General features: G+C 38.2%; 1 protein-coding gene across 1 annotated transcript in view; it reads left to right on the top strand.

Annotated features, from left to right (window-relative positions):
• The window catches only part of adgrd2 (adhesion G protein-coupled receptor D2), a 55,327-nt gene extending 32,243 nt beyond the window's left edge, over positions 1-23,084 (top strand). Inside the window, 18 exon segments of the mRNA XM_036579700.1 lie at positions 524-635; positions 888-1,022; positions 1,164-1,272; positions 4,843-4,948; positions 5,267-5,322; positions 5,425-5,551; positions 6,345-6,448; positions 7,128-7,230; positions 9,116-9,269; positions 10,502-10,635; positions 10,729-10,844; positions 14,996-15,116; positions 16,570-16,611; positions 16,735-16,788; positions 18,752-18,899; positions 19,919-19,977; positions 20,096-20,126; positions 22,448-23,084. Coding sequence (XP_036435593.1) covers positions 524-635; positions 888-1,022; positions 1,164-1,272; positions 4,843-4,948; positions 5,267-5,322; positions 5,425-5,551; positions 6,345-6,448; positions 7,128-7,230; positions 9,116-9,269; positions 10,502-10,635; positions 10,729-10,844; positions 14,996-15,116; positions 16,570-16,611; positions 16,735-16,788; positions 18,752-18,899; positions 19,919-19,977; positions 20,096-20,126; positions 22,448-22,455 — 1,719 coding nt within the window. The 3' untranslated portion in view covers positions 22,456-23,084.
• Positions 23,085-23,426: the final 342 nt, after the last annotated feature.

The raw sequence follows: 23,426 nt of genomic DNA, 5'->3' as shown, positions 1-23,426 counted from the left end.
TAGCACATAAAAACCTGTCAGACAGTGTCAGGGAGCTGTGAGTTACTTCTGCACAGGACAAATAAAACAGCCTGAATCTACTACATTTATTTTATTTGCGATGGATAAAAAAGACAAACAACGTGCGTCCAATCAAAAAGAAAACATGAGCATGATTAAACAGAAACGAGTGAATGAATTGTTAATCATGATCACGAATAGAAGAAAATGTGCGAAAAACTGCAAAACGTTCACTCTAATTAATTTTTATTTTTACCTCCGTCCCCTCGGGGATCCGTATTTATTGGAGATATAGAGTTTATTTACTTTATTTAAGTATGACATATTACCTGTGTACAGGTAAACACAACAGTAAGTAATTTTTACTCTGGGCAAGTTTTCCGACCCTTAACATTCTGTAAATGTTTCATGTGTAAAGAGTATTTGAGTCAGTAGTTAACAGCAGGTGAATCCTTCTATCAGTGTAAGTTTGTGATCCCTGAATATATACATAGAATTATGTTTTTGTTGTGCTGTGTTCCAGGTTGTGAGTGGACCAATGGCTGTGGTGCAGACTATTGACCGCATGGTGACGAACCTCAGCCCCCTGCTCCTGGGGGACACGGACAGTGTGCAGATACACTTCAACAATATCAGTGAGTCTCGCTCAGCATAATGTAAGAAACAGAAACTTTAACTATGTTCAAATACGTTAACAATCTAAAATGCTAAAGTTTGCTTTTCAAAATTTCTGCTGAAATATGAGATGTTCATACAATGTAATGGGTGGCTGGCCTGAAAGCAACGACTCTATGTTATTTTTTTAGAGGGATTTAGTTTGCATTTATTGTGGCTGTCAGTTTATGAGGCTGAATTCTGTATAAAGCTTTAAATACTGTCAAATTCAGGATTGCAGGTCCAGCAGAAGACAGTGTCAGAGAGTACTGGAGGCTCTGAATTTTGCAGTTCAGATTGGACCAATAACACTGACCTGGACTGCATTTCTGTCCCACCTAAAAGCATGCAGGAGCTCCATAACAATGGTATGTGAAAGGTTTGTTTCTCTTTCTCTCTGGATTGGCTAGATGCTGCTTTAGAAGCAAAGCCTCTGCTGGAGAAAACAGTGTCACGTCGTGCTGCACTGTGTTCACAGTGTTCCACTCTATATGTTTGTCTGTGTTTAGGCTTCGGGAAAGTGACCGTGTTGAGTACGTGGTACAGCTCTTTAAAACCCCTGATGAACAAAGAGAAGAACATCACAGTCGTCCCCACCATCACTGACGGCTCTTTGAAGTAAGCCTTGGCTCTGAAAGCACTAGAGCAAATAAGCAAAGCAAATTACAGCACTTGAAACCTCAAAATTCCAAAAAAAGTTGGGACATTATGTGAAATGTAAATAAAAACAGAAAGCAGTGATTTGTAAATACTCTTTGACTTGTATGTAAATGGGACACAGACAATAATAATAACAGTATAATAACATAATAATAATGATCATTTTTATTTATAGAGCACTTTTCATATCAGTGACAGCCCAAAGTGCTTTACAGACAGGTGATAATGTTTTACAATAATAGACAAGACAGTGACAGATGAAGTTAAGAAGAAATACCAAAGACACATAAAATTTCAACTGAAAGCCAAGTTAAAGAGATACGTTTTCAAATGTTTCTTAAAAGTATGCACTGTTCTTGGCTGTCTAATAAAAGGTGAATTGAGTTCCACAGTTTAGAAGCATAATAACTGAAAGAGTCTCTCCACATTTTATGTATTTTAAAAAGGTGTTTGCACAAGGTCAGTATCTGCAGATCTGAGATCGTTTGCTGGAACACAAACAGACAGATATTATGTGAGGTATGCAGGTGCTTTAAGGTCATTTAGAGTCTTAAAAACTAGTAGCAGAACTTTAAAATCTATCCTGAAAGATAAGGGCATCCAGTGCAGTGCTTTCAAAATGGGGATGTATGAGCTCTCTTTTTTGTTTTTGTTAGAATCTGTGTTGGTGCATATGAGTTGTAAAGGACGGATTGCATTCTGAGGGAGCATTGTAAAAAGAGCATTACAGTAGTCAATTCTGCTTGTAACAAATGCATGAACAAGCTTCTCTGCGTTGCTCACCAATAGAAAAGGCTAAACTTTAGCAATATTTCTCAAATGATAAAAAGCTACTTTAGTGACTGCGGTTAAAACAGAGCTCAGAATCTAAGATTACACTCAGGTTTTGTACATCAGTTTTGGATCTAAAGAACTGAGCTTCTTATAAAGCATTTTTCTTTGAGTTTTAGTACCAAGTATCAGTATTTAAGTTTTTTTGCTATTAAGTTGTAAGAAATTTTGTGATGTCCACTGACAAATATCTGACACACAGCTGGTAAGCCTGTCTACAGAGTCTCGATCATCAGAAGGAATTGAAATGTGTAATTGCGTGTCATCAGCATAGCAGTGAAAATTTTATAATGTTTCATAATAATGTTTCATAATAACATCACCTAGAGGTAACACGTACAATCAGAAGGGCCTTAAAACTGAACCCTGTGGCACTCCACAAAAAAAAAATGCAATAATAATTTTCCAGTAAAACCAAGAATTGTCTATGCATTAAATATGACTTAAACTGTTCTAAAACTGTACCTGAGGGGCCTACGTAGTGTTCAAGTCAGTGTATTAGAATCTTGTAATCAACAGTATCGAAAGATCCAATAAGACCAAATTTGAAAGATTTTTTGCATCAGCGCTGAGCCAGTGCTGTCTCAGTACTGTGGTTAGAATGAAAATCTGTTTGAAACTTCTTATATAACTTGTTTGATATTAGATACACATTTAAATGTTTTAAGGTACCTTTTTCTAAGACTTTACCTAAAAAAAGAAGATTAGAAATTGGTCTAAAAGTTTTTAATACAAAAGGACCCATGTATCTGTTTCAGCAGAGGCTTCACCAGGGCAGTTTTAAAGCATTTGGAAAAGCTCCTGTTGACAGATAACAGTTTACAATAGTAAACAACAGTTAAGACATCATTTTGAACACAATCGCAACAAGATATCTAAGATTTTACCAACTTATTATTTTTTTTTTGGAATTAATCACTCATTCTGAAACTGTTGTCTGCAGCACATTCCAAAAAACTTGGGACAGAGTTAGATTAAGACTAGGAACATTGCGAAATGTTAAAAAAACATCTTAAATCATGATGCAGTCATGCTTGGGAATAAAAGGAGCATGGAAAGTTCAAGCCCTTTAACAGCAATGATGGGTCCAGGCTCACCACTTTGCCAAAAATATATCAGCAGCTAATCCATCAGTTTAAGTTCAGTGTTCCTCAACAAGTGACTACATGGATATTAGTTATTTCACCCTCTACAGTGCAGAATATCATCAATAATGTCTCTGGATTGGAGCTCATCTGAAATGGACAGATGCAGAGTGGAAACATTGTATTTATAAAAATAATGGACATTATGTTCTCTGGACCAAAGAAGCTAAAAACATCCAGATTGTTACCGGCGTAAAGTTCACAAGCCAGTATCCATCATGGTATAGGGGTCTATTAGTGCCCATAACATGAGTAACTACACATTTTGGAGCAACATACCGCCGCAAATCTCCATTTTTGTCCATTTTTATTTTTCAACATTATTCAAGCATGGTGGCTGTCCTTTACATTGTGTGGAAATTTTATGACAAATGGACCAATAGGAAAGCCCCACAATAACTTGGAATAAAACTTCTTTACATTAACTTATATCAGAAAATGTTTGCCTTCTCCTCTAAAGTTGCTACTTTGGGGATGCGTTTTTCTTTGGACAGCAGCAATATGCCGCTGTCTTTTTCAAGGATGTCCATGCTTATTTCAGCAAGACAAGGGCAAGCTACATTCTGCATGAGCTACACAATATATAAGAGTGCAGGTGCTACACTGGCCTTCCTGCCTCCCATTGAAAACACATTATACAGGGTGATTCAAAAAGATTCATCTGATTTCAAAATGATTTATTTCACATTTTAAATCATTACAGAACAATGCAGTAAATTGTAAATGGTTTAAATGAGCATAACGTTTAATATGTAATTTTACAAGTGCTCAATATGAACCTCCTCCAGCTGTACAGACAACATCAACGCCATAGTCAAATTCATCCCACACTCGATTGAGCATGTTGGGTGTCTCTGTACTCACGGCTCTTTCAGTGTGATTTCGGAGATCATCCAGTGTTGTAGAACCAACAACGAACGCTCTGAGCTGCTGGAGGTTCACTGCCCATGAAAATCACGTTGCACTGCTATGACGGATTCATTCTTATTGAAGTGGAGAACGCAAAACGCTTTCTGCTCAGGGGTCTCCGTCTCCTCGCAGACTGAAGGGAGCCATCTTCCAGTGACAGTCACGAACTCTGTGACCCCCTCTTTCAATTGGTGTGTGATTGGTTCCTAGACACCTCACGGTTGTGAAAATATGGTGAACACTTAACAGAAGAATAGCAAAAAAAAACCCTTTCAAAACTGGATCAATGTGTGTCTTCTGTCCCCAGTACTTTATTAAGTAATTATGATGTAACACAGTGGAAAACATGCTACTGTCCCAACTTTTTTGAACATCAAATTTGGAATGAAGGTATATTTAAAAAAAAACTATCATGTTAAATTTAAAAAAGTTTAAAAACCTTTTTTAAAAAATTGAAAAAAAAAGTTTTTAAAAAGGTTAAAAGTGTAATATTGTGTTTTTGTACTGTTTCTGTACAACACGGGTCAAACAGAATTCACTTTCTGTTTTTATTAGCGTTTCACATACTGTCCCAATTTTTTTGGAACTGAGGTTTGTAGCTTTGGTCTACTCTTTTTCTTTAACTTCCTCTTAAATGTGTCAGGTATATGGGGACAGTCCTGGGCTCGTCGGTCATCTCCAGTGCAGTGGTGGGGGACGGACAGCTCATCAGCCTGGGAGTGCAGTTTAAACTTCGACACCGCACTCAGGTAACATTTACTGGGGTTAAAGAGATGTAAAAGGGCTGTGGTGCAAATATACCCCTTTCTGCAAATGTAATCAATCAGCCAAGACATCGGTTGGATGGTGTCTGATGTTTGCTTCCTTAGTTTAACACTGGAGCTATGATGCTAATGTAGCGAACATGTAGTGGGAGTTTAAACACAAAGAATCACTGTACAAACCTCTTGGTAGCTACTTTAGCCACTTGGCTTGAGTGCAAAACCAAAGAAGCATCATATATCAGACACTGAACAAATCTTGGCTGACTCCCCTACTTCAGTACAGCTCTCCCTGTTCTTCTTTAGAATACTTCAGGGATGTTTTATAACCCAATCTGTGCTTTCTGGGACTTCAGCCTCACGTGAGTGTGCTCTTATTGTCATCAATCTCAGTTAACAAACTCCAGCAGTGGTTATTTTGCATTTATTCTAATAGTTCTTTGGCTTGTTTTGTGGCTCCTCAGGCCAGAGGATGGAGGAGGATGGTCCACTGAGGGCTGTGAGGTCATTTCCTTGCAACAAGACTCTACATCCTGTTACTGTAACCACACCACCAACTTTGCCCTGCTCTTACAGATATATGATGTTCAGGTAGGCCTCGTCTCATTATCAGACAAAAAGCAACACAGATCTTGCAATCTTAGCCCCGCAGACAGTCTGAGGTATTAGATTGATTGGCTTTGGAAGATGCTACACAAAATCTAAAGATATATATTTAAATAAGGGATAGATGTTCACTCCCCTAACATTGAGTTTAGTATCGCTTGTTAAAATTAGTGTTATATTATATGCAGTGATATTACAGTGTAGATACAATGTAGATCTAAAGATTAAAAACTGGACACCAATGTATTTTAGATGCTTTATTAAATATTTGAAGGGTGTTAAGTTATTATATACTGTAAATTCAGTTTTGGTGTGCACAAAGCTACAGAACCGAGCTTCTTATAAAGCAATGTTTTCTGATTTTCTTAGTGAAGATAAGTTAACACATCCTCCACAGAGAACCCATTTGTGCTCATTTTAATGCATGATTACTGTTTATATCCTGTTTATATTACATTTGGAATTGGAATCAAAATAAAATGTGTCCTAGGTAGAAGCTGTGGCACATGATATGCAGAAAAATGTTGTTTTTAAGTTTGTTCCCTGTATAGGATGTGTTATCCTATTTTTACTTAGATAATCAATCGCCCAGAGATTTTATCCATTTAGCCACCACTGCGCCCCCACACTAAGTCTTTTGTTCTGTTGCCCCAGTAGTGATGAATGTAATATCATAGAGAGATTATCTTGATGGATAAGATCATTTTTTCATTCCCCTCAGTTGATATTTGCATTTTGATAAAACCTGGGTGCCAAAGCAGTTGTGTATGTTTGGCAGTGGAGCCAGGAGAACGAGAAAGGCCTGCAGATTCTTAGTTTCATCGGCTGTGGAGTGTCTCTCTGTGGACTGATCTTTACCTTCATCCTCTTCATCGCCGTTGGGTAGGTACTGAGTATGATTACATTCGGCTTTAGATCCACTTGAAGGAAGGCATTTTCCTTCGGATATAGGTAAAAACAATAAAATACTGTATATGTGAGCAGTTACTGTGTATGTACAGCTGTATGCATCCTCTACAGGGTGGCTAAATATGTCATTTTTGGCAAATTCTAGAAGGAAAATTGAAAAAATAGAAAGAAAATAAACAAAATGTGCCATAACATCTGCACAGGCCACAAACTGTGTTTAATTTTTCACCCCAACATATTTATATATATATATATATATATATATATATATATATATATATATATTTATATGAAAATTCAGTAGTTCTACATTAACATTTGCATAAGTGTGTCTACTGTAGTTATTTTCACTTTATACACCATTTTACCAGGGGTGTCTAAACTTTTGCATACGACTGTACATACATATAACCTGTACAACTTTGTACATTCACCTCACAGCATGTGCATCCCTCTACCACAGCACCTCAAATCTTGTCTTACATCGACTTATTTGATCATCACCTGATATGTGAATAGATGAGTAAATGATGGGTAAATTATGAAACTTGAACAGTGAGGCTGTTAAGCAGAATCCTAATCCACACTTAATGCATTACAGCCCAGCAGCGCAGACCAATTCCTTTATTTTCTGCTCTCTGTCTCCCTCTAGTGTCCCAAAGTCAGACCGCACCACGGTGCATAAGAATCTAATAGTTGCTTTGGCTCTAGCTCAGCTGCTGCTGATCTTCAGTTACTGGGCCTCGGCTAACCAGGTACAGTGCTTCATTCAGTCATGCGTGTTGTCGCTGTCATATCAAAATAAAAAAATGATGTCATGTTTTGTTGTGGTGCTGAACGATTTGGTGAAATTTTCTAATTGTGATTTTTCTAAAAAAACATTGAAATTGTGATTATTTTCTATAAATTGAGGTTTGGGTCTGTTTTTTTGCCTGCAAATGCTGTATGTAGTGTGCCAGATGGCCAGCTGGTTGGGGTTGTATTGCTCTCTTCCCCCAGGCCATCAGAACTCTTAACTGCAAACACTGACTGACTCTTTGTCCCTATTTATACTGTATATATTTCGTATTTTTTTGATAGCACTGCTACACAGTGTAGCACAGTCTAGCAAGTAAATTACATATATCCCATCTCATGTTTGTGGACCATACCAAATTAGTTCAAACTGCAATCCCACAGTAAAAGAAACAAAAAAAAATCCAGTTAAGACTTTAGATATTTACAGGGATTATGTTACGATCTATTCAAACTCAAGGCTTTAACTAAGATAGTAATACGCTAAATCAATTCAAAATCATCATTTTATCATCTATCCCAAACCCCAACCCCTAAATTTCAACTTCCAACTCAAGAAATGCTGTCCTACATTTTCATGTCAGTACTGAAAAACAGAATTTTAGTCCATAGGCGGAGCCTTATTTTAGCCACACCCCTGTAATTTAGAGCAGGAAATGTGGCTACATCCCTGCCCCTCATGGCCAAATGGTGAGCAGTTAGATGTCATTGTTTTGAACTAAATGTGTCCCAAAGTCTGAAAGTCAGTGTGAAACATTAAGAATTGTCACTGCCGAAACCCATATTTGCAGGAATTAAGTAAACATTTTTGGGTTTTAATGAAATATATTATGATTTTATGTGTGTACAACAGTTCAAAGCTGTGTTTGCTAGTCAGGTACAGGATTATTAAGATTGAAATGAAACTAACAGAAGGTTACTGACTGTAATAAAAATGAAAACTAGTTTTCAAAAACATGAAAACTAAATCGCAACTATAATGTCCACTGCAAAACTGTCTAAAATGAAAGAGAATTACTGAGAAAAAAAACTTTTAGAAAAAACGTTTTTTAAATGGATTTAGTTCAGCAGTTTTTTCAGGAAAGCTGGATCTGAGGTCAGTCTACTGTTGTGTTAATTTTATTCTTTTATCAAATACCTGCTATCACAATGCTCATCATACACTCAAAATCCATTGAAATTATATTTTCTAAGTTGTGTTGACTCCACACACCCCGTCTCGTCTCCAGGCTTTTTATTTTATTGTTCTGTTTTAAAACATTTGGTTGTGAAAAGGTACAAATATGTACTTTTCCACTGGGAAAAACCTATTTAAGGTTCACAATCGGACCTTAAATCCACTGTTGTACCTTTGAGGGAACATTTACATTGTTTGTACCTTGATGAACAAAAAATGGACCTGAACAGAACCTTTATTTCTAACAGTGTAATACTAAAAAGTAAAACTGAAACTGAAACTAAATAAAATCCAAACTAACATTATTACACTTTTATAACTGAAACTAAACAGAAATCAGAAACAAAAAAGGAAAAATAAATAAAAATAGAAACTAATTAAAATTTCAAAACTATAACAAACCTGATCACATACTGGTTAGCGTTTTTCAGTTATGCTCAAAATGAGCTAAAATTGTCATTACTGAAACAGTCAGTACTATTTTATATTTATTTTATACATTGTATGAACTTTTCATGATGAAATGACACAGAACTACTCTTTACAAAAGTAAAGTTAATAACTTTAAGTACTTTTTTTTTGCTTGTAAAGGGAGCTGAGGGGTTTGTTATGACAGTGATGATGCACACTGATGTCTGAGTAAAGGTGCGCTGGTGTGTGTTGTGTAGGAGCTGTGTTTGCTGGTGACGGCTCTCCTCCACCTCTTCTTCTTGTCCTCTTTCTGCTGGATGCTGGTGGAGGGGCTGCTGCTCTGGAGTAAAGTAGTCTCCGTCAACATCAGCGAGGACCGGAGGATGAGATTCTACTACGCTCTAGGCTGGGGTAATGTGTGTGTATTCACTATAGGCTATGCAGTCATATCGTCGCTGTCCAAAGAAAAACAAGTATCTCCAAAATAGTAAATTTAGAGGAGAGGACAAGTCAATGTAAAGAGGTTTTATTCCAAGTGATCTTAGAGCATTTCTATTGGTCCATTCATCATGAATTTTTCACACAACGTAAAGGAGAGCTGGTGCATTGAAATGATGTAGAAGAATAAAATCAACAAAAATGGAGATATGCAGTTTTCTTTGGACAGCACTACCCTCTGTCAAATTACATGCTCTGTTGATTTTGTAAGTGCAAATAGGTTAACACTCTTCAACAGTGAACACACTTCTATATGGCATTTTTCTGTACCCAATTTCGATTAATTAGCTCAATTTTACACATTATATACAATTTTACATATAATGTATTAAATGTGCTATAATTTTGCACAAACCACATTTTATGTTTTTTTCTCAATATGTTCAATTCAGCACATAAACAACAATCATGCATTAAAATGTGTAGAAATGTGTCTCTGTACAGGATGTGTTCACTGACTTTCACTTAGAAAATCAATAAAGCATGTCATTTGACCAGGGGCGCCGGCACTTTGCATACTGGTGTTCAAATCTTCCGGTAGATTACTTGACAGAAACTTTGTAAATAGATCATCACAGAGCTGAATTTACAGTATATAATAACTCAGCATCTTTCAAATATTGCATAAAGCATGTAAAATCCATTGGTGTCCAGTTTATAATTTTCAGATCTACATTGTACTACACAACAATCTCCACTGTATTATTACTGTATAAAAAACACGTCATTTTTAATGTAACAAGTGATATTAAACTTTTGTACAGCAGCAAATATCTATGCATTATTTAAATATATACTTTGATTCTGTGTAATGTCATGTTTTCCAGGGTTTAACATTTTAGAATGAAAATAAATTATAATATAAAATGTTCCGTAACTTGTGCACAGGCCATATTTTGTTTTTTTTTTCCAAAATGTTAAATTAAAATGTGCAGATGTGTGTAGAGGTGTGTTAAGTTTCACTTCAATTAACAAAGCGTGTCATTTGATCAGGGGTGCGCAAACTTTTTACATATGCCTGTATGTGTGTGTGCATGTACCACGCTTCACTGTTCGGTTTTGTAATGTTGAAAAACACTAAAACACTGGACTTCTGTGTGGGAATAGTGAATAATGAGTGTGTTTGTTCTGTCTCTCTGTCGCAGGCTTGCCTCTTTTCATTGTTGCTGTAACCTTGACGGTCTCTCTGAACAAGTACAAGGCAGAGCAGCACTGCTGGCTGAACACGGAGTCTGATATTATTTGGGCTTTTGTGGGGCCGGTTCTGTTCGTGCTGGCGGTAAGTGTGATATGACTGTGTGTTTATGTGCTGAGGTTGAGACATGCTGTGCGTGTTTTGGGGTTCATGTCTGCTCGAACTGTCTGTTCTCAGGTCAACACTGTGGTGTTGTGTCGTGTCGTCATGGTGACCGTGTCTAGCGCGCGTCGTCGGGCGAAAATGCTGGCGCCCAGCTCGGCTTCCAAACCCCACACTCTGGACCTGACCTGGTGAGGGTCAAACTCTCTCGTTCACCATCTGACTCAGGGCTTAAATTGGAATGTGAAAGGTGGTGGAACTCCTTATTTAGCTGAAGTTTAGGGAGCTGCTATAGCTAGTTGGACTAGACTGCAGAGATTACACCCAGCTAATTGCCAGGTTACAATGACAGGGTCATTGCTAAGGCTGAAAGGCTAATCGTTTTTACATCGAAATCGCAATTTAGCAGTGCAATTTTTAAATCGCAAGACCTGCAATTTTTTTATTAAAGCCTGTGTCATCAAAAGTGTTGTCTTAAGTTTTAAATGGGGAATTTTGACCTAATAACACAGAGCTTGTGAACTGCCTGTAGATAAATTAGACAAATTAGAGCCAACCAAACCTCCATGTGTTGTTACATTACAACCACAACTTGATGCGCACTACATTCAGGGTTCAGAACTTCACACCTTAGAGATAATAATCACAGTTTAAATTGCAGTCGCAATATTAGAAAAATTGCAATTAGATATTTCACCAAATCCTTCAGCACCGGTCATTTCTATGTTCCCATGGCTGTTTTTTTCACTCCATGACCATTTATGAAATAGTTACCAGGGCCTAATGTTCCCCTAACTTTGTGTTCCCTCTTTGCAATCTTGGATTTTGGAAACATCTCTATATAACACCCCCAGTCAAAATGAAAATGAGTGAACACACATTCTACAGACAGCACACTTACATACGGCATTTTTCATCAAATTTTAGAGCGCAATTTTTATATTTTGCTAGGTTTAACATACTGGGAAAATAAATAAATATAAATAATAATTAAAAATGCAGAGGTGCATTCTCTACAGAGGATAATTAACTCATTCTCACTTGTAAGAAATGAGAAACAGTCGTTTGACCAGGGGCAGTCAGACTGTTACGTACGACTGTGTACAGCTTTGTTCCCTGATTAAACTTTTCTCGGAAACAGTTCAGCACCATGTTTCCTCAATCACAGTTCCTCAGCATGACAACAGGACTAACGTCGATACCTCTGGTAAACTTACAAATGTACATAATCAGATTTTGGATGTTTAGCAATAAGTGAAACTGTGTTACAAACTGCTTCTAAATTGATTATCTTACTGGCTGTTTACATGCAAAGATTTTTGCCAGTCGAATTAATACATTCTCATTATAGATTAAGACGGAGGTGTTTTTATGCTCACTCTACAACAATCTGATGGAAAATCCTCGTTTACATGTACACTACAAGTAATCACACGCACGTTTGTAGAGAACCACTTTGTGTAGACGTTACTATGACAACAAGCTTCACGTGAGTCCAGTCAGAGTGAGGCGAGGAGCAGTTTTCATCTGGTGCACTCGTGTCAGGTAAACGTCCTTCACATGTCCTTATTAAAGAAGGCCGAGAGGAAGACGTCGTGTTCTGAGACACTAAGCTGGACGTCCGTCCCACCGTTGTCTTTTAAAGATCAGAGCATAAACTTCGTCTCCTCTGCAGACCAGTTTCTGCTCCCTGCCAACTTGAGGGTTATAAACGTTTCGCTACGGTGCGACACACATGATCAGAACAGGCTTAAACGTTCTGATTTGAAATGTAATCAGATACAGGCGTTTGACGGTTATTATTCTTCTATTTAACGGATTATTTACAGGATTACTCACCTCGTTCAATCGGATAGAAGTTGTGTTCTGAATGGCCTCAATCAGACTAGACTTTTCTGACTGAGGTGTATACATGGACGTGTTCTATTCTGATTGAGCTATTAATCGTGTTATTGACGGATTATTAGGCTGCATGTAAATGTGGCTAGTGATGCCCCCTCTGGTTCAGTAGACTGCCAGGCAGGATTCGAATGTTTTGGTTTCTCATGATGTTCAGAATATTAACAACATTGCAAAACATTACTAGCCCAGGACTAGCCTGGCCCTTAGTAGCCATAGTATACCGTACTGTGCTTTAAAACAGATCAAAAACGTGTTAGTTAGCTGCCACAGTGGTGTTTTGAGGTATGGCCTTTCCTGGCATCTTAACGCTAAGCATGACCTTAGTAACCCTTTCATAATGTTGAGGTGTGATGAATCATATAAAACTTGAAGGAAAACAGAGCCTTAAGAACGCAGGATCCTGTCATTGGGCCCCGATGACAGCTGTGAGAGCCGGCCCGAAGGCGGCGCCCGAATCCTGAACACCACTGATGGACACAAGTGACAGCGGTAGGAGGATGTCGGCCGCCAGAGAGAGGATGATGACAACAACGGCCACGAGAGGCACGAAGGCAGGGACATGAGTCCCGAACTCTGCCACCTAGAACTCTTGTTCTGTATTAAGGCCGCTAGACACTTTACGTTTCGAGGCAGGCGGCCAAAATGCAGAGCGGGGGCAGTGACGGGAAGGCTCATGTCCCGCCTCCATGCCTCTGATGCCCGTCATTACTGTCGTCGGCGTCCCCTCTCTGGCGGCTGATGTCCTCCTCCCACCATCACTCACGTCCCTCAGCGGTGTTCAGGATTTGGGCCCTGCCTCTCGTTGCTGTCATCGGGGCCTGGGGGACGGTACTTGGCACACCTGGGAACGTAGGTATGCTTGAAAGGCTAACTATATATTTATGTGTAATCTGATAAACAGATTTGGACATCATGAGTTGAAGGTAAGATTCAACATATGGTCTACATAGCTGGCTTAGCTAGGTAGGTAGTTAGCTTTAACTAGCTGACGACTATGTAGCCCACAGTTTTTCTAAGCTGATGTGGTAGAGAAATGTGAAGATGTCCACTCCCAACATGTTGGGTTTTGTGACAAACAAAACAAACGTATTTCTTGCTTTTGAAAGTCTAAGTGTGTTTGATCTCACACTGGGCTGACGAAGGGTGGTCCGTGGGTGTTTTATCCACACAATGTTCTCACCTTTTTTACCCCTTACCTGTTTGTATCCATGCTTATTACATCTTTTCAGGTCAGAATGAAATCATCCCTCATTGTATTTCTATTCTTGCATGCAAAAGAATGACAGAGGTGGGTCGAACATTGCTTAGGGCCCCCAAGCATTCAGAAATGACCCTGAATGTAACTGAGTGAAAAGTAAATGTACTTGAATATAATTGAAAGTATTATGATCTGAGAAGCACCAATCCATCAAGATTTTGCATCCCATAAGTACAAAGTAAGTGAATAAATGCAGCTACCTACTTTCCGTCTCTGCAAATAGCGCAGACAATCAAACCTTCCATTCTCCTTCACGCCTCCAACATGAGTGTACGCCATCTTCCTCTCTGCTTATTCTTCACTTCTGATCTTCTCATAATTGCTACATTTATTGGCACACCACTCAAGACTGAGATATCGTTGATGTTAACACTTCTCTTTCATCAGTCAAATCAGGAACTTTTTGACGTTGGAGACTGTAGATGTTTATTTGAACGAACAGTTACACCATCATTTTACATTTACATTGAAATCTGAAATGTCGGTGCTTTTTGAAGAAAGCTATATTTTTCATTTTCATTGCTGTCCATATTGTCCGTATTCCATCACGTTGTCGGAGCTTTGCTGTGACACGCACATTGTTTCCACCTCCCTGCATAATGGTTGATTCCCATAAGCGCTGTAGGCACCCTTCCACAATCAAATGGAAAGAATAGCTTGAAAAGCATATGCAACATACAGCCAAACGACAGCCTGTGGCCTTGAACATACCACTGGAGTTGATCGTGGGGCTCAGGAGGCTCCAGCTGCTGTGAACAGCCAGTTTAGGCCTGAACAGATTGACTTTTGTTATTTTCTGCGATGTGCTGCAAAAAAATAGAGAAAACTCTAAAACTGTCAGAGCAGTAAGTGTGATTTGCCTGTGAAAACACAGGCAAAGATTCCGAGAATAGTTACACATAAAACAAAGCTATTATAAAAATAATAATAATTCCATTAAAAGCACATCTGATTTAACGAAGGCTTAATTAGGTAAACTAGGCATTGGATGGTGACTGTAAATACTGAATGTCCTCGAGGAGAGCTTTGGAAATGGTCAAGCTCTGTTTTTGTGTTGTAAACATCTAATGCCCAGATAAATAACTGTAAATATGATTTTTTAAGTGGTCTGAGAATTTTTGTGTGTGTGTGTGTGTGTGTGTTTCTGTGTGTGTGTGTGTGTGTGTGTGTGTGTGTTTTCAGGGCAGCAACGCGGCCTGTGTTGATCTTGTTACCTGTCCTGGGCCTCACCTGGCTGTGTGGAATTCTGGTGCATCTCTCTGTGGTTTTGGCCTACCTGTTCATTGCACTCAATGCCTTTCAGGTAACCATCACACATATTGGCTACATTCCAGTAGTTAGGCAGTGGTGCAGGTGGGCTGCATTTCTAGACCACTACATCATCAAAGGCTGTTAAAATCAGATGAACCCTTCAAAAAAGCAGCGAAATGCAGCCTACATTCAGACAATTTTCGAGCACACTACCGGAGTACCCTTCATGTTCTACTGTCGTCCATTACCCTTTGTGCATTGACTTTGCGACTTAAACAGGCATACAGTAATGAGCATCAGCAACCCAGTATGAATCTGCAGTGTGTGTAGTTTTACAGTCTGACGGTAATAATTGTGGAGTGATTTTAATCCAGTATGAATCTGCAGTGTGTGTAGTTTTACAGTCTGACGGTAATAATTGTGGAGTGATTTTAATCCAGTATGAATCTGCAGTGTGTGTAGTTTTACAGTCTGACAGTAATAGTTGTGGAGTGATTTTAATCCAGTATGAATCAGCAGTGTGTGTAGTTTTACAGTCTGACAGTAATAATTGTGGAGTGATTTTAATCCGGTATGAATCTGCAGTGTGTGTAGGTTTTACAGTCTGACAGTAATAATTGTGGAGTTATTATTTTCTTTTTATAAAAGCAGTGCTTGCTTCCTTTGGATAAGCCTATAGAATATACTGTGTCTTTATGTACTCAGAGAGAGGAAAAGATCAGCAGGACCTTTGAGGATGACCCCAACTAGATTTGCTCATTAGTGCCCTGATAAAAGTCATAACTCAAATAAAATGTTGCTTAAAACTAACTCTCTCTTTTTGATCCTTTCCTCCTTCTTTTTCATCCTCATCTCTCTCCCTTCCTCCTCAACCCTTCCTCCTCAATCTCTCTTTTTACTTTTCTCTCTTTCAGTCTCACACTCTCTACTCTCTTCTCTCTCTCTCTCTCTCTCTCTCTCTCTCTCTCTCACTCCCTCTCTCTCTCTTTCACGCAGCGAGTCTGGCCGTTGATTGACCCCGCGCAGGGCTTGTTAATTTAGATTTATGGTGTGTGTGCTGAGGGGAGAGATAGAGAGAGGGGCGAGAGATATAGAGGGAGTGGGAGGCTCATGAGTCGGTTCCGCATTTGGAAGGAAGCCACGCTGATATAATTAGCCGCCACTAATCTATCACTGATGCAGCATGTAGTGACGGCTGCTCTGGGGGCGGCGAAGATGGGTTTGGATCTGTGAAGAAAGAAGAATCTGTTTCAGCCTCTTCAAAAAAAGGAAACGTGTGTGTGAAAGTGTTGTGGCTGGAGTGATTCCACTCTGAGAAACTGTTTTTTTTTACATTTTTAAGCTGCACACAACTGTTGGGCCAGTGCAGTTTAAAATGCGTCATTATTTACATTTGTCACTAATTAAATGCCATTCAATTTTTTGCTTTTGCTTATTTATTAAATGTATTATTTATTATAAATTTTACGTCATAATGTGCATTAACTGTTGTTTTCTCTCTACAGGGCTTGTACATATTTCTGGTGTATGCTGTTTACAACAGTGAGGTATGCAATAACAGTAACAGTAACTACTGCTAATAGTAATACAACGACTCATTGTGTTCCAGTCGTGTAGACGTTACATTCAGAATGTGCTGCGTCAGGACTAAATGTGCTTTTGACCGACAGGTGCAGAACGCCATAAAGAGGATTCAGGAGAAGAGGAAAGCACTGTCTTTTACTGTGAGGAAAAAATGCACACACTTACATACACTAGAGGTCTGCACAGGTATGAAACTGAAGCCCAAACCCAACCTGTACCTGCTACTTTTAGGGTACAGCAGAACGGTACAGCAGAACGGTACAGCGTGGTACGGTAACAAATCCAAACCCAGAACTGTACCCTGTACTCTGAAGGTGGGCAGAGTTCTCTTTAGTTTGTAGGGTCACATGATTTCTCACTTGAATCTAGTGTTAACAGGAAACACAAACAACAGCAGCAACAATGGAGGAGCTTCAAGTTCTGATTTACCTTTTACTCTGAACAAGGTGTGAAATATAGGGGGTCCTGGGAGGTCCAGGACATCCTAATTAACCTCTTGGGCCCACTGAATGTCTCAGAATCAAAATTCAGGGATCCCTGAAATAAACATATTATGACATTATTATAGACAGTGGTCTACCTGATAGTAGGGCTGTAGCCAGTTGGTTCACCCAGTTGGCTCTTCATAGCCTAGCACCTGTAACTATGCCCAGCATACCTCTGAAACATTTCACAATATGCCATAGCATATTTGTAAACCTGAAAACTTTCCCAGGAGACTGGTGGAAAGAGTGAATTGTTCATAATTTTGCAAAACAAAGACAAAAAAGGAGATGTGTAAGATCTCAATCAGTGTGTTGGAGGCCGCATTACCAAACAATTAAAGAGTGTTTCCAAAAGAAGAATACGTAAACCAAACATTTTGTAGCACTGCTATGGCAGGTGAGTTAGCAGCCAGTCAGCGCTGGAGTAGCAGGTCAAATGGGTCCCTCTGAATTTCAAGGGTATTTAGCACACTGACTCTGCGTTTGCTTTTATGTGAGTCACAGATTTTGGCTATCCACAGATTTTTAATGGTGGTCATCTGACTGCAGTGACATTGCATGATGACTCTGTGATCAGTCAGTGGTTTGTACCATTACTAGCTCCACGTCTACAATCCGGCTGGGTTCGCTTGGTAGCACCATAAGAAAGATAACCGAATTCATCACGGCTCACCTGTCAGTGGAAATGACAACAAAACTCATGATTGTGGATTCAGAACTGCATCGTAGTGCACTGCCCTGTGGAAAAGCAGCATTAGACTCGACCCAACCAGGCCCAAATAACACTGCCAAATTTAGATATGCTATCATATCTCAAAATACTGTCACATATCTTCAAATACTATTGCACTGTACATCACCAGTGTGCATTTGTTCTTACCAGGTCATAATGTTTCCATTTTCAACAGTTCCATTCCCTTTAAATGAATTTACTACGTCACTCATTACAAAAGTCTGATGTTATACATGAAAAATCAACCTGAAACTAAACAGCAGTCAGGCCCCATCAGACTTGGGTTGGGTTAGGTTTGGGCAGTATAATGGCCCAAAGCTAGGTTAGCTGATCAATCTACAGATCCAAACACTACTGAGCAGATCTAAATTCGTCTTCAGCCCCAGTTGCTCGACTTCACTCCCTCAGATTCGCAACATTGTCATCTAAACTTTGGTGTTGTAGTTTTAGCCATAACTGAACTTGTTCTGTGGTTAGCAGAGCCATCATCATGCTAGCTAAGCTAATGCTAACCAGGTGCTCTCTACTAGTAACTAACATTTAACATGTTTAACATTTAGCAATTTAAGGATAGATAGTTTGACATTTGTTGAAGGATGGCTTGAAAATTCTGCACTATGTTCACTTATTTGGTGACCATGTAGGTGACTTTTTGATTAGTTTCTGTTTTAAAATAACGCAGGACAAGACCAAATTCATCATAAACACTTTTACTTTACTTACTAAACCCCCCCGCGCATCCCCCATTAATACTGTATACCAGGGTGATATTTGTAGAGAGCTGGAAGGTATTTAAAAAAGGGGGGGTTACAGTCACAACAAAAAATAGAAGGTGCTGTTTTCCTTCTTTTCACTTTATTGTATTGTCTTGGTCTGATCTTGCAGAATTGCTCTCAGCCAGTCAGCTTTCTGCCATCACAGAAGACCGCCGGTGCATCGTGGGCAGATAGCTTGCCGACCCCTTCGAGCCCAGAGAGCAGTGGCTCCAGCCACATCACGAACTCCACGTCCAGCTCACTCATCTTTAAGAACGGTATGCTTTCTAATCTTATCTGCTAGCTGCCCTGATCTTATAGCTATTAATAAGAGCATAAAGAAGTGTTTCAGATAGTGCTGTCACAGTTAGGAACATGTTAGCACATTCAATTATTAATGCCACTTCTTTAGCCCTGTGTAAGTGTGTTCTCTGTAGAGGATGTGCAGTTTAATTTCACTTAGAAAATCAACAAGATCTGTCATTTTCCCCAAAAATTAAATTAAATTCAAATACTATTCAAAATCCTGAAAACTGGAAGTAACACTGTAGGAAAAGATGTTTATCCATGTAATTCTTTGTGCTGTGAAACTATTTCTGCCGTACTGATGCAGTGAAAAATTGCACCCTATCTATAAAAATAAAGGTGTCAAATGGACTCCCTAAAAAATCTGTCAGTGGATGATTCTTGAGAGCAGTGGTACTCAGACTGGTCCAGAGGGAACCCCAGACAGTGCATATTTTGTCATATCTCTATGCTTTGTGAATTGGGGTTGAGCAAAACTGTGGACCATGACATGTGCATGAGGAACCTTTTTTAAAGAACCTCCACATAATGTAAAGGTTCTAAGAACCTAGTAAGGTTCTACATTATATATGTATAATGTACATTATATAAGTTTCATCACTGTCATAAATCACCAAAAGTGGTTATTCTTTGGCTTTATACATAAAACCCTGGGCACCTTTATTTTTAATAATGTAATGTATTTTTAAATATGTGTCAGGGGTTTGCACTATAGAAATATAATACAGTATAATAAGGGCTCAGTTTGAGCCCTTATGAGAGTCAAAAAACACATTGCATACACGCACTTAAAGAAGATTTAGTTTTCCATGCGCTTTCACTTTTCATTAATTTTGCTGTGGAGTGAATAAACCAAATAAAGCTATTTCGGAAATGGGTTTGCAAAAGGGCAGCACTACCAGCTGCATCTCCAGAATGAGAAATGCAGCAGGGTTGAAAAGTAATCTCTGTGCTTCTGTCTCTCCTTCGCCTCACCTTTATCTCTCCTTAGAAAGTTTTGGAACCGACAGCTTTGTAAACTTCTCATTAAAACCAGCTGCAGGAAACCAGGTAAACTTAAAGTTTGACTGTTATACTGTTTGCATGCATAAACCCACAGCTTTCCTTTATATTCATGCTTATGGTCTTTTTCTTCTCCTCTTCTTCTTCTTATCCTCCTCCTCCTCAGGTGGTTCAACTAATGGCCTTCAAACCGTCAGGTAAGCTCTGCTCAGCTTGTGTGATTTTAGGTCTCAGTAATGCAAGAGCTGGTTTGCACTCTGAGGGATATTATGTAGCAAAGTTATGCTGAGGCATCAACCCTAGATGGCGCTGCTATTTCTCACACTAAAAGAGAAAGGGCTTTGACTGGTCTCTTGGAAGTAATATATGGATGTATGTATTCAGAGATGTCAGTCTGTAAGTACACCCATAAAAAAGTGCCCAGACTGTAGAACCACTGTTGGTTCCTTGAAGAACTTTTCAGTGGATTGTTTATCAGTTAACCATGTCTGTAAATGAGGAGTGTGAAGAGAACATTTTACATAATGAGAAGGTTTTACAATTGCAGTTCATTTTTGGCACTGCACTCCACCACATTGGATCTGAAATAAAACAGTAACAGTTAGATTAAAGTGCAGAATTTCAGCATTAATGGAATATAATGTAATAGAAAAATGGAATATAATGCAATAGAATAATGGAATATAATACCATAGAATAATGGAAAATAATACCATAGAATAATGGAATATAATACAATAGAATAATGGAATATAATACAATAGAATAATGGAATATAATACAATAGAATAATGGAATATAATGCAATAGAATAATGGAATATAATGCAAAAAATTTTGTGTGCACACCTCTGTTGAGTGAATCACACAGGAATCATAACATTGTTCCTCGTTTCAGGGGACAGTTGTTTTTCAGCCTGCTTGTGTGTCGCCGCACCGTTATTTAATGCAGAGCTAACAAAAGGTCTAGATTTGATTCTAGGTGTGCTATTTACAGGAAGTGTCACTAAAGCAGCCTAAAAAATCAGAATTAATCTAAATAAACCAAATAAAGCAAGAAACAAAACACTGAGCCTAAATCACGAAGCACAGGGAATACCATCTCTTACAGCTTATACTAATTTCTACAGTTATCTATGGTCATCTACATACGGAAGGGCAGTAATTCTTAAATGCTTTACCCAATATAGATTTAAATACCTTAATACCCTTTGTAATATTAGTACTGTTTAATGCTACCAATGCATGTAATATAATCAGTGATAGATTACCGACCAGGCCATTGGATCCAGTGCCCATTGTATATGTATGACTAAATGAAAGAAATAAATATAATATTACTTTTTTATACTGTTATTAGCTCATGGATATTGTTATTGTCATACAAATGGAATGTTATTGTTTACCCTTCCAAATAAGTAAGACTGCTTCAGTGTTTGCGTTACGACTCGAAACCAAAAAAGCAGAAATCTTGATTCAAATCTTATACAAAAATCTAGAAATCATATATATTTTATTATACATTTTATTTTTATTATTATAAATAAATGTATTTATTTATTTTTTGGCGTGGGCCTCCAAAGACTCTTGTGCCTGGGGGTCTCGCATAATCATGATCTGTACCTTAGTAGTTTTGGACAAAAATCTAATTTAAGCATTAAGATGATATTTTCCCTGTAACCCCAAGTGATCAGATATGTTTGATGTCCAGAGTTTTGCAGTTGAGCTGCAAGGCTAATGTAAAAACATACGTACCTGGTCATTAACGCAAGTTTAATCATTACAGTACTGTGCAGAAGTCAGAGACCACCTGTTGTGTACAAGGAAATTCATTTGAGAGAAAAAGCAGAACAAAATATATTCAACAGAAATTTACACAGAAGCCTAAACAACTTAAAAAAAAATTAAAAATAAGAGTCTCTGTCGAAAAAGTCCAGCAAAAATAAATAAAAAATAAAAAAAAAATATATATATATATATATATATGTGATATTTTGGTATTGTTGCAGGCTCATTGTATGATTTTAGTGAATCAAATGATCTCACTATACTGGCAGATAGTTTAGCTTGTTTCAAGTATATTTCTTACAACAAGCCATAAAAGGGAGATAATTTGACTTGTAAATTTGAAGTTGAATTAGAAGTAAAAGTGTAGAAATATGTTTAATTATCATATAATAAAGTTACATCATTCTCAAATTATTATTAGAAATGAACTTAAATTAGACTAGATTGAATATAATTTCACTTGACAAGACACCATTTTTTGCAGTATGGAAATTAAATACATGAAGTGTGGTCTCTGACTTTGGCACAGTACTGTAAGTGTGTGAAGATTTAGGCATGCAGCCTCCGTGATACTAATTGGAGAGTATAAGCTTCTATTACTTGTTAGCTACATTGGCCTTACAGCTCCAGAGCAACACTTAAGACCTTGAAAACTGTAGATTTGATTTTGCTGAACTGGGTCTTTCATTGCTAACTGAACAGCTCTTTCTCTGTTTCTCTTTCTGTTCCAGCCTGTTGAAGAGAGGACGCTAATGTGCTCATGCTCTACTCTGGGATGATCAGACGACTCATAAACACACCCACACACACTCACACACTCACCAGAGCAGCTGGAGAAGAGAGCAACTCCTCCACACCTTCACATTCCCAGGGTTACAGCGAGACTGCGCTGGGAGAGAGAGAGCGTCTGCGTGATAACGTGAGAAGCTGCCGAGCGAGCAAGTGAACTGAGCTCACTGTCCAGCAGTGAGCAGGACGCTGGGCAGCGGCCTTTTTGGCACTACACCAGTCCGTGCTTTTCCTTTTCACTCGTAATGGTTGCAGAACTGAAACTCACACTGCTAAATGTACAGCTACCGTTCAAAGGTTTGGAATCACTGTTTTCATGCCTTTAAAACCAGTTCTGGCTGTAGATGACTGCTTTAAATGATTTTAATATGACGCCAGCACTCTACAACACCATAAATTTCAAATTAGTAACAGAAAATTCAGAAATATTTATGTGTCCAGCTGTAGATGATTATAAAATGACCGAGAAAGCTGTAGATCTTCAATAATGCCTTCTATTTCAAAGGCACATAACTTGAGAAAAAGTTACTATAATACATACTAAAATTGTTTTTTTTTATTTTAAACTATCTTTAAGTATTGTTTTTAATTAAACATGAAATAGGGGAGAACCTAACAGTACAGTACAGTAGGGCACAACCTAACACATTTTGGTATTTGATGAATAACTTTAAAAAATATTTAAGATGGAATAATCATATTTTATTTGCTACAAATGAACACTTGAACATAATTTCTTCCCCAAAATGACAGGGAAGTATAATGTTCCAGTTTTGCCCATGGGTGGGTTCACTGTAACAGACAGAGGGGTCAGTTTAACACCTGCTAGAGAAGTCTGATAAATCACTGCAAACAAAGTTAATTCAATATAATGTTGAGTTTTAAGAAACAAATGTTTTCCAATTGTACTGCATTATATAT

The sequence above is a fragment of the Colossoma macropomum genome, unplaced genomic scaffold (assembly GCF_904425465.1).
Source record: "Colossoma macropomum unplaced genomic scaffold, Colossoma_macropomum, whole genome shotgun sequence".
In the NCBI taxonomy this organism is placed as follows: domain Eukaryota; kingdom Metazoa; phylum Chordata; class Actinopteri; order Characiformes; family Serrasalmidae; genus Colossoma; species Colossoma macropomum.
This window is presented reverse-complemented; position numbering and strand designations above follow the sequence as displayed.